Consider the following 12,218-nt stretch of genomic DNA (forward strand, 5'->3'; position numbering starts at 1 on the left):
ATGGATGCAAGTGTATTTTATGAGACAACAGAACAATGTAACCTTTAAAAAGAACTGGTGTATTTTAAAATTGTAATCCTACTAAATAATCCCCATTTTTACTGAATGCAACTGTAATCTGATTACGTCTTTTTTTTCTGTAATTGTTATGGATCACAGTTCCCTTGTTTTGTATTCTGATTACGTAACTCAGTTACATGTAATCCATTACTCCCTAGCCTGTCTACAAATGACCAATGTCATATATAGTGATTTGACTAAATATGAATGTAAATGTTCACCATTCCTTTTCATATAATGTGTTAATATAATAGTTACATAATATTTGTGTTTGATTATATTTACAAATATAATTTCAATCATCAGGAGTCATTCCCCAAATGACTTGTGGTCACCATATTTGATCTGATGAAATCAGCTGACGTGAAATAGCCATAAATTCGGATGCACCAGCAGCCAAAATGTATAATGACATCCAACTAAACTTTACCACTATTCTCTGCATTTATGTAACTGTGGTGGGTTCACTTTGAAGTTGTTTTTTTACTCATATGAGGAGCCCCAACAAAACCTAAGTCTTTGTTATTTTTATACACCGGCACATATGAAGTCACATTTAAATTTGAATTACACAGTTCAGCCCGAGCACTCCTTTCCCTCCTCCTTCAGATCAAAAGGAAAGCCAATAAAATGCTTTGCTTGCAGGCATCAGCTTTGATGTTGCTGCTTTCTGCATGCTCATTTGAGTCCAGGGGCATAAAGTCAGGAGTGGACAGCACCTCTACAGATATCAAATTGTTTTGTGTTTATAATCTCAAACCAAGATACCGACTGGCATCAGATGATGCTTTTTTTATGAGTAGAAATCTTTCTTAAAATGTTCTTCATTTTTCAAAAGGGTTGTTTTTTTTTTTTCCTAGCACAACACAGTCTAGTTATTCTCCCAGAGGTCGTAAACCTGCAAATGTGTCATTTTGATACGGTGCTTTTTACTGCTCGGAAGAAAATGAAAGATGCTGCATGATGAACTGTAATCAAGTAAGCCCACAGGAGCCTTTGTCTATTCAGCATCGTTAAAGGGAGCGACAGAGCAGAGTTCCCAGCGGTTGCTAGAACCATGTAATTACATTGCTTTGAAATTTGTGGAACTGTAACTCACCATCAAGTGGTATTTTCAGGGGGATCTTGTTGTCAGGATGGATCATTTAGGAGCTTTTCTCTCCAACTGTCTTGAACAAGTATACAATGACCATCAAGGGAAAAAAATGACATCACTATTGCGTCTAATGTTCCACCTGTAATTGAATCAGCGCTGTGAACTCATGTTAACTCTTGTCTTTGCACCTGTGAAACAAGCACATTTATGAGCCATTATCTCCTATTCATCCTGTTCAGGAAGATAATGAGACAGTTGAGAAGAGTGTATGGAAACTACTCTGAGCTTTGCCTTTCCTCTGCCTGTGTAGGATTTTCTGTGGACTCTGGTGGTACATTAATGTAGGTTATTTAACAATTCACACATGTTGCTGTCTTTCATTAAGTGAGTGCCAAGCCTCTGCCAAACAATGGGTTTTAATTACTGCTGGCAGGAAACTTTAAACAAAACATTTACCAGGGGATAGTTATATTTTGTTTTTATGGATCTAAAGTGAGATATTTTCAATTCACTGATGTTAACAAGAACTACCGTTTTAATATAGAGCTCCGTAAAATAAAATAAAATCTTTGTGCTGTTTATCTAAGCAGTTTTTGCTGTGCAACTGTGATCCATAAGCTAACTCCTCAGCACAATATTAGCACAAGATTTAATCATGGATTCAATTTGGCATTGCCAGTTTCCCCAATTACACCACACGTAGCTTGACCTTATCAAAGTTGCAGTGCTGGGTGTATATTTTTAAATTTTTGTTATATGTATTATATTCAATAATGTACTGAAAGTGCTCTTATGATTGTCAGCCATAATCCTCTATTCAATGCAGAGTGTTGTTTGTTTGCGTGTTTGTTCAGTGGTTTGATTGGCTATTTATTCACAACTATAAAAAACACTACTTATTTGAACTGGCTCAAACAGCATGATATTTCACCTGCATATAATTTAATACATGAAATCAGTTCACTAATGGGGACTGTGGGCCCGGCTTGAAAGTCGATATTTAATTGTGGCCAGTACCTTCTCCGCGCTATACCTCAGTAAGTGGTTAAAAAACACACATATCACACTGGTCGAACATGTCAGAAGGGCTATGAGAGTGTGTGGTAATTGTAGTGTGACTGATTGAGAACCGGGTAGCCAATGCAGGGTCTCGAGAATCAAAAACAGGGGTTGATAGGGTCACATGGTCTCAACATGCAGCAACAATCTCGTCTGTCCTTTCACTATTATACACTGAGGTCAGATTCATATCAGCACTACGCACCTTTTATCTGACCAGCACTGATCTTTAGACCTGTCATTGTTTTCACTGTTTGATTGTACAACAGGGTTTCCACCTTTCATGTACTGCCGACAGCACTGGGTGAATATGTGGAAAGCTTCTGATTTATTTTCTTGCATATCTTACTGACACATTTAACAACCTGTAATAAGAAGCATTTCCCTTTTACTTGTGATTCAGAATGAATCACCAATAAAACACGTACAATGACATTACAGGTCTTTCACATTGCATACTCTTTTATATATATATTATATTTGTAAGCCATTAAGGCACAACATTATTTTGAATTTATAGTTTTCATAAATAAATTAGTAGCAGGCTGTTTATTTTAAGGATCCAATTACGGCACTTCTAATTTCCGTTTCTTCATTAGAATATTAAATATTTATCCATAAACTAGAAAGACAGTTATACAGCAACAAGTCCTACTTTTAGGACTGCAACTTGGTTTTTAGTAGATCTAGAAAAATATTTAAGCTAATATACTGTATTTCCATAATTTTAGTGTAGTAAATGTTCCAATCCACAATGAAAATACAGCCATTATTTTTGGATGAAATGTAACTTTGTATTTATATTGTGGTATTGTGCGTATTTGAAAAAACCTGACCTTTTCTCTCTCGAACAAAAACAATTAACTGTGATTACCATCTCAAATAGTATATCCATGCTTTATTATTGACCCTGAAAGAAACTGTTACATACATAAATACAAACAATAGATACATAAATAATTAATATTCAAACAGACACACTGTCTCAATGAAGTCCATCGGTGCTGCATGTCTGACAGGTGTAGATGATATGTACAGCTGAGGTCTACTACAGTTCATGTGGAGCTGGGAGGGAAGGAGTACAGTAGGCAGGCAGAGCCGGTGGTATTGGGGCACTGTTAGCAGGAGGTGAAAGTTTTCCAGAAGAAGTTTTTACAGGGGGCTTTGCGGTCACGCTGAGGCAGCGATAGCCTGTTGTAGACAGCCCTCTCCTCCAGACGAGACTCCAGTGGCTCCTCAAGATCCACAGGCGCCGCTTCCCCCGGCAGCATGTTGGTGTCAAGAGCTCCATCCAACAAGCCGGACACCAGCTTCAGGATCAACTCCTTGCGTTCTTTGCTCAGCTCCTGACCAAAAATCAGAAAAGAAGAGAACATATTATTACAGAGACTAGATTGTCGAAAATGTGTAAATTCTTTCAGAAACCTTACTCTGAAGTATTTTTATTTGTAGTTTTCTCATTTTAGACAGTATGAATTAACAGGATGATTTAAAAACTGAATACATTTTCTCTAAAAAAAATGTGTAAATGTAAATTAGAAGAATCCATATTATTTTAGTTGATTTAACATGCTATTGTGATGTGAAGTTGAGTCATTCTTTTCAAATTCAAACTATTCAAGCAATTTTTGCAACAACAAAAATGGACAAATCCTTTAATAACAGTTGAAATCAAGTGCAATGAACTACATATGAACAATAAAAATCACGCTCCTCACCCTGTTCACATGGATGGGGCTCCTATCCTCCACAGGAAGCACGGCTGCTGCTCTAACGCTGAACAGAACCCCCATGAGAGCTGCTAACACCACCAGAAGCTGCATGCTGTGACAGGAGTGCAGGTGACGGACCAGAGCTACAGTCACAGGAGAAGGAGGCTCACAGAGGTAAGAGTGTGTGAGTGAGTGTGTGTTTGAGAGAGAGAGAGTGAGTCTGAGCAGCTCAGACTATAGCCAGAGATCCAGAGGAGAGTGGTGGAAAAGTGCAGCGCAGTTGGTGGCAGCTGGTCTCAAGATTTGGAAACCACTGATGATTCTTCTGCTCTACCTCCAAAGTCCCTCACTCTTTTATACGCCTCTCCCCCTGTCTGCCACTGACGTGGAGGGTGGTGGGTGTATGACGGAGGGTGTATGTGTGCGTGTGTTTTGGGGGGGGGGATGTGTACGTGAATGTGGAAAAGGTGGGGAGATGAAGGGTTCAGGACAGAACAAATGAAACCGTTCAACAGTTAACCTTTTTGACAAATTGTGAGGTGGTTGTGTTCATTTGATTCACCGGAACATCTGCAGCACACAACGACGTCACTGGGCTAAAACCAGATTCTGAAATCAACATCTAACTAATGGATTGCAAGTTATGATAGCCAACTCAAATAAGACCTCTTCAGGCAGGTGGACAGACAATTCCACAACTCATCAACTGCATGATATCAAACAAATACAAACGGACCTCGAGCCGACTTATCGTTGATTATTGTGTTTCACACTGCACTTCTGTCAACATCTGATTCCTGTCACAGTGCTTCTATGTGCCTTTCTGACACCTGCAGATTACAATTGAACTGTCTGACACTCACCATGACTCGAGGAAGTGTCTTCAGGAAATAAACACTGCCAATCTAGTGGAGTAAACATAGTTGTTAAAAAAAAAGAAAAGCACTTTTTGTACTGATGGTTAAGTGTTACGTTAACACTGGTTAAGTGTTACGTTAACCATCTGCCAGGCACTCAGTGGGCTTTGGTTCAAGATTGAAACAATTTGTGAGTTTAGGGAAAAGACCCAAAATAATGCTGCTTGTCAAATAAAAATGTATGTTGTAAAAGCTGTTTAAATCCAACTGGATTTACAAAATAAATGGAGTGAAAGTACAATATATTCCATATATTCCAGTTAGACAATAAAGGCTGTAGCTGCAGTTCAATTAAATTCATACTATAGGCTAAGCTGTTTGAATTCAAGTTGTGACAAATTGTTTCCGGCTCCCAGTGTACATTCAACGTGAGTAAATTACTGTTTACAATTCCTACACAGTTTTCTTTGGAGCAGTGTTTATATGACTTACATAACATTAACTGAAAATATTAAAGAAGCAGAATACATATATTCTTTACACAAGTTTTAGCTTATAAGAATGCATTTGTCTGACATAATATGAAGGTTATACAAGAACATATGTTTCAGCTTACTGACTCATTTATATGTCATATTTCTAAGTAGTGTGGCCTTCGCATGCAGCTTGAACATCAGTAAATGTAGTTAAAGCTTAAAAAAGAAAACATATGTCCAACCTACTGCAAAACCCCATTCAACATAATTCTTGTTTCAAGTGTTTGAGGGGCTGCCCTCAAACTCCAGGATATATTGCTGAAATAGCACATATTAACAGAGTTTACTGTTGTGACGTCTTTAGACGGTGCTACCGGCAGTCAACATACAGTACTTATGTTCCAGTAGGCCTTGGTTGATATGTTTGAATGGATTCGTTGTGCATTCTGAACAGTGTCTGAGATATTTTCTTCAGACACTGCTGATCTGAAGAAGGCCCGGAGCCGTTCCAAAGATTAGCTGACTGCTGAAACGGATACATTGGCAATCAATTCAGTGCATTTGAAGAATCTACAACTGGCCTCCTTAAAAGTATCTGAGGTCCAGCCTACAAGAGACTTCAAACAGTGAAAAATCGTCAGCATGACGACTGGTATAGGTGCACCCAGATCTTATTAATGTGCATGAAAGTCTCCATTTTCACCACATCTACTTCATGCATGGCCTTCAGCACTGCCTCAACAACTCTCTAAAAGGGATCACAAAGGAACATTGACTGAAAGATCATCTGAGGATTTTCTGTGGAGTGTTACCTATTGAGCATGTGGGTGTGTCTGTCTATTTAACTGCACCCGAAACATTTATTGACTTGCATAAGAATTTAAAAAGTCAAGTGATACATTGACTTCAAAGTTCTGTAACTGGAGTGCAGATATTATTGATAAAGACATACACATTAAAATTAATATTTATGGCTCATTCTTCACTTAATGTAAGACAGTTGATGTATGTTTAATTTCCTATTATACAACCTTATAGTGCAGCCCAGAGTACAGCCACTGTAACGCAGTTATGTACTGCATTGTTGCAGGTTGGTCACATTTGAACAGAAAACCAGTGAGGACTGAAGTCTTACACAACAAGAACTAGAGTTGATGCAACTGGGGGCAACAGTCACACTTCACATCGCAAAACACTGACTGATGTGGACAGTTTACTGGAGCCAAGGGGCTTTTCATTAAAATTCAAAGACAACCTAAAATATATAGTTATATGCTCTGAATATGCATTTGCTGAATTTGAACAGCATAATTAAAATGCATTCATGTATACTTGTGTGAATGTGTGAAACTGGCTTATACATAACAGGTTAAAGGATGCCATCTTGTGTGTGAATACTAACACTGCACTTGGACCTTGGTACTACAGTACTGTTCATACCAGCACCTAGACCTATTTGCAGTGAATAAGCAGCTGAAACCGCTCTGGAAACACATCACACATTAAACTGTATATGGTTGGAAAGTGATGCTACAGTTGGTAAATATTAGCTCTATTAACTATGAGACAGGTTTTGGACTAGTAGGTTGATATTTTTCCTGCGACCAAATATTGTTTTTTTAAGTACCACATTTTAAAACCAGAACAAAAGTTCTGCGTCTAGTTGTCCTTTTGTGCAAATAAAGAAGCATAGACGTTAGTAAACCCGTCAGAGGCTGAACGCACACAGATCTCATATAACCATTTTACCAATTTATTACAGTCCTTATAAAAACACAAGTCCATTGCTCATGTATGACACCATTTCTCAACAAAGATTCAATGTGGATTTACAACTAATAGGTAGCAACTTAAGATGTCAGCATACAGGCTTATTACAGTACAAGTCTACTACTGGTAGTCGATACCAAATACTGCAAGTTATAATTGCATAATTAATTCACATTTTAAAAACATTTCTTGCATTGCAAAGCTCCAATGCCATACTTGATTTTATTTTATTTAACACCATAACATTAAACTCTTCCATATCAAATGGATGGTCAAAGCTGGGCATCAATTAAATTAACTAAACTTATTAAATCTTCAATGGTGATATTTTTTGAAGGGCCAATTTTATTTTAACACTAGAGCTTTCATCTAGGACACTATCTGCCTGGTACGCCATGATAGATACTCAACAAGTTTTCTTTTTAAACAACAAACAACCAATTTCAGGCACTATAGGGTTCATGTGTACAGGACACATTAGTATTCTGAATATACAGTCATGACAAATGGCAACCGTGTATTTTCCTATGAGCACAAACTGATATTAAACATTACAAATAAAAGTACAGCAATACCTACATATACATACTCTATATGGTATGTAATATATTGCATAATGTATAGATGCAGAGAATCCAATAAACAGTACACAGTTTCAGAGTGAGGTCAGGTTTGATGGCAATGCTCTTCCCACTCAGCCCAGCCCATTAAACTGCTCTTTCAAAAAAAAAAAAAAAAAAAAAAGCTGATAAGACAATTACAGAGTAAAAATTAAAAACCAAATACATCAGAAAAATAAATAAACACAGAGAGCCTGTAAGACTGGAAGGAAAGAAAACACCAGAGTGAATACGAACACTTTATCTGTATAAAGTTCCCACCCACTGATTATTAGTTGCCCACACCCACAAAATCTTTAGGAGGCCACTTTCTTCTTCAGTGGTGCTGAACTGTGTTGAGGAGGTGAAGAAGCCGCAGAACAAGGTTGTTTATCTGTGGTCTAAGGGCCAGGTAGAAGATGAACATGGTGGTGTCTTGTTGCTGGTCATGCTTCACTGAGTACCTGTCAATGATCAAAAAGACAGTGAGTGAAAAAGTAGCAAATATGTGCAGTTTTGAATTGCACACAAATCATACACGAAAATGTATTTTAACAACAACATTTACCTTTCTTGCAAACTCAGGGAGGACGAATGATGCTTTGTGAATTTCAGGGTTGTAATATTTAAGGTTCATAGTTTCCATTTCTTCTTTTGCCAGTGATTTCACTGGGTCCTTGAAATTTGTTTCCTAATTCAAAAAAAGAGAAGAGGGAACGTCAGTCATTTGATGGACGTTACCAATCACCAAAAAGAAAGCAGACAAGTTATTGTGCTATGGGATCGTTTTACAATAAGACGGTGGCATTCATAGGCAATCTGACAACAATCAGGGATGTGGTAGACGGCAAATGGAGAATGACTAGAACACTTACAGGATTTTTACTGCAGAGCATGAATCCAATTTGGCCACTGGGATAAGTTGGTATGGTGCTGTAGGCATATTCCACCACAGGGAATAGGGTCTTGCAGAAGGTTCGCATCTCCTTTATCAGCTCCAAATGGAGCCATTGACACTCTCCTGTGAAAATGACACACAAGCAGATGAAAGGGCATGTTCATTTCCTGTCTGCCTTTTTTGGTATGGTATTACATCCTGAAGTAGTTGGAAGACAGACAATATAAATGGGGGACAGAGGAGTTAATAAAAGTCATGAATAATAACCAGATTTTTTGACAGACTTGACATCATTTAGTAGCACAGGTGTGACTTCTACTCAAGCATCTCCTTACTAAAAATTGTGGTGAAATATAACATTTACCCTGGGAACAAAGAATTCCACCGTTTCTCAATGCTGCCTTCATCAGTTGATAGTAAGACTCCTTGAACAAACTCTCAGCAGGGCCTGCAACCAAAAAACAGAAGTCAAAATAGGAGTGCCTCCAACCACCTATGACAGTTGGCACAAAAGAAAAATTATGCAACATATAAGTGGCACTTACCGACAGGGTCTGAGGAATCGGTTATAATGACGTCAAAGGCATCCTGGTTCTGCTTCATGAATTCAAAGCCGTCTCCAACATGGAGGGTGAGCTTGGGGCTGAAAAACCCTTTGGCCATCCCTGGGAGGAACTTCTTCGCTACATTAATGACATCCTACACAGCAGACAACACCAACATTGATATGAGCAGGCGTCACTCAGGTGCAGTATTAGGAACCAACAGTAATCAGTATAGCTCTCTGTTGTTGCCCCCACCTCGTCTATTTCACACAGGACCACAGACTCCACCAGCGTATTCTTCACCACTTCCCTTAGCACACCGCCATCGCCACCGCCAATAATGAGCACCTGTATAAAAAAAAAAATGGAAGGAAACATGCTGAATGTTGAGACAAGAACCATAACTCACACTGTGAGTGTAACCATACTGCAGATACACCTCAGAAGTACCTTCTTGGGGCAGGGGTGGCTGCACAGGGGAAGGTTGGCAATCATCTCTTGATAGGCAAACTCATCTCTCTCTGTGCACTGGATCACTCCATCCAGCACCAACACATTCCCATAGGTTTTACTGAAAAGTGACAGCAAAGTATGAAGCACATTTGAAAAGCTTTAAACGCCCTCAAGCTTTCAAATGTTTACACAGCTCGGGTGGGATCTATATAAACTGAACAGGATGCAGCAGCAGAGGCCATGCACATTCATTTGCTACCATTCTTAAAAAAAAAAAAAAAAAAAAAAACACAAGAAAAGAGAGCTAGTGTGATTCATGTTAACCTGTCAGTGTCGGTGACGGCTCCCATCCACTGACCCAGAGTTATCCTCACCACCGTTCCCACACTGGCTTCCCCTCTCTATTGAATTCACCACCTAGCTAGTTTTGTTTGTGAGCTAGCTAAAAGTTGAGGGCAAACGTAACAACTCACAGGGAGCTAGCCGCTGGAGAAACTTCAACCCACGGAGCTTCAGTCTGCTCATTCATTTCTCAGTAGTCGCTAACAGCTAGCAACATTAGCCAAGTTATGTAGCTAAAAGTACTCACCTCTTAAAAACCATAACATCTTGAAATTTGGATTTCTTGTTGTAGAGGACCTCTTCTACCTGCAGGCTCATGGCTTGGCCGGGCCATAACGTGCATATTTCTGTAAACCATCCATCTTTAATGTGGTCCATGTCAGCTGCCGACGGCCACAAGTAATACTAACGTGTTTGTAAGTGTGGCGACGTGAGTTACTTACGACAAAGATCTGACACATGACCGTTATCTGACAGCTGAACGTGATGGCTCAAATGTTAGCCAATCGGGTGCCGCTGACGTCAATGATTTGCCGTACAGCGAGCCAATGGGGTCGCAGGATGGACCGGCTCGTGTATAGTTTGTGTGACTGCACACCACCAGCGCCGCCCTGGAGCTCGAGCTGGAGGGAGGCTGTAGCCCACGTGAAGCTACACCGTGGGGTAGCACCACTGCGCCTGCGCGGACCAGGAAATCAGGGAGTGAGTGGTGGGGGCGACCATGATGTTTATTTGTTTTAAGTGAGGCCTTTTTCAAAGTGATCAGTATTTTCATTGGGCCCTCCCCTTGAATTAGAACCAATAAATAATAATAATTTAAAAAATGCAACATCCTCCTACAGCTTTTAAACTCAAGCTTAAGTGCAGTCTGAATTAGTTTATGAACAATACTGCATGATGTTATTAGTGAAACGGTGTGCAAACATACACAAAAAACAAGTTAGGACAGAAGATCGTGAGAAGATCATGTACATCAAAGGTTGTATGAAGTATTTTTATTTTATTTTTTTTTTGGAGGACTTCACATCTTCGCACACATGCATACATATTATCTCCTCCACATGAATTCACTAGAGGCACCATTAACCACTACAATACATGCCCCTCAACCTTAACCACCATAAAACCAACCTTAGAATAAATATCTTTCCTTGCAGGGACCAAGTTGTGCCCTTATATGGGAAGTGAGTACCTTCAGTGTATTCAGTGTTCAGTCTTTTGTCCTCATAATTTGATGAATAGATAGCTATCTCTCTCTCTCTTTCACACCTCTCTCTCTCTCACACACACACACACACACACACACAGGCCTCAGAGCCTATCATCAGTCCTCCAGGTCTGAATGGGAGGCGTGTGGCAGTGGCGGTTTAATAGCAGGATATAACTACACACTGACATGCTGATGCTTACTTCCTGAGCAGATTGAAGAATGCCAAGCACAATTACTAGCTAAGTAAGTGAGACTCTGGGAAGTTACAAGTTAATCTCTGCAACACTGTCACTAGAATTGATTGAGCTTGAAAATGCTTCAGTGTTTAAAAAAAATGTTGACAGTCAGCCAAATGATGTGTATATCTGAATTAATGTATATTATATTGCAGCAGGCCATGTACTCATATACAGAGTAAATATCACCACACATAAATTGGAAACTGAATTTTGTAGTCACATTCCAAGTAAAACAATCTGTGAAGGGTTCATGGGTCCATGGGCTAATCAGTGGAAAACTGTGTGGCGTGAAAATAACAATTGTCCAAAAAGTGGTGCTACTGAAGCACCTTTACTACACCAAGTGGGAATGCAACAAAATGAAAGAACTATGGTTGGGAATTTCAAACTACTGCTTACAGCAAAATACATTAAACATGTAATATTGCGGCTCTGCATGATTATCTTTAACTACCTATATTTACATATATATGTTAAAAAACAAAAATCTGATTAGCAGCAAAATTGAGCATTACAAACAAATAGGTTGAAACCAACACACCAAGCTGCAAGTAATGAATGAATAAACTGAACATGATAATACTGTGTATTTCAAGAAACCAAACAGGACTAACTATTGTGCACAGAACATTTACACCCAGGCTGAAGTTTTGAATGGGAAGCCTGGTCTGCACAAAGACAGAGAACCGGTCTGTCTTGTTTCCTCAACCCACTCCTTTCAGTACTGAACTTGCTGCCAATATTGACCTGGATGAAACAGTAGAGTCTGCCTCTAAACCCAACCTAGAAACAGACTCTGCTGTGGTTCCAGCTTTGTCATCTTCTGTTCCCCCTCCTGATGAATCCCCCGCCATCACTGCTGTCCAGGATGGCAGGATGGTTTGACCATCAGCCAGACTGAA

At 39.3% G+C, this 12,218-nt stretch overlaps 2 protein-coding genes across 2 annotated transcripts; both read right to left on the minus strand.

Annotated features, from left to right (window-relative positions):
* Positions 1–3,093: 3,093 nt before the first annotated feature.
* sst7 (somatostatin family member 7) lies at positions 3,094–4,262 on the minus strand. Its single transcript, XM_051424970.1, has 2 exons — positions 3,934–4,262; positions 3,094–3,561 (listed from the first exon to the last, which is right to left on the minus strand). Exons 1-2 carry the CDS (start codon positions 4,036–4,038, stop codon positions 3,334–3,336), a joined length of 333 nt encoding a protein of 110 aa, XP_051280930.1. The 5' UTR covers positions 4,039–4,262; the 3' UTR covers positions 3,094–3,333.
* Positions 4,263–6,999: 2,737 nt separating this feature from the next.
* On the minus strand, positions 7,000–10,323 carry srm (spermidine synthase). Its single transcript, XM_051425731.1, has 8 exons — positions 10,115–10,323; positions 9,523–9,643; positions 9,328–9,420; positions 9,073–9,226; positions 8,892–8,975; positions 8,505–8,650; positions 8,198–8,320; positions 7,000–8,093 (listed from the first exon to the last, which is right to left on the minus strand). Exons 1-8 carry the CDS (start codon positions 10,243–10,245, stop codon positions 8,076–8,078), a joined length of 870 nt encoding a protein of 289 aa, XP_051281691.1. The 5' UTR covers positions 10,246–10,323; the 3' UTR covers positions 7,000–8,075.
* Between the last annotated feature and the right edge of the window lie 1,895 nt (positions 10,324–12,218).

This window comes from Dicentrarchus labrax, unplaced genomic scaffold (assembly GCF_905237075.1).
Source record: "Dicentrarchus labrax unplaced genomic scaffold, dlabrax2021, whole genome shotgun sequence".
NCBI lineage: Eukaryota > Metazoa > Chordata > Actinopteri > Moronidae > Dicentrarchus > Dicentrarchus labrax.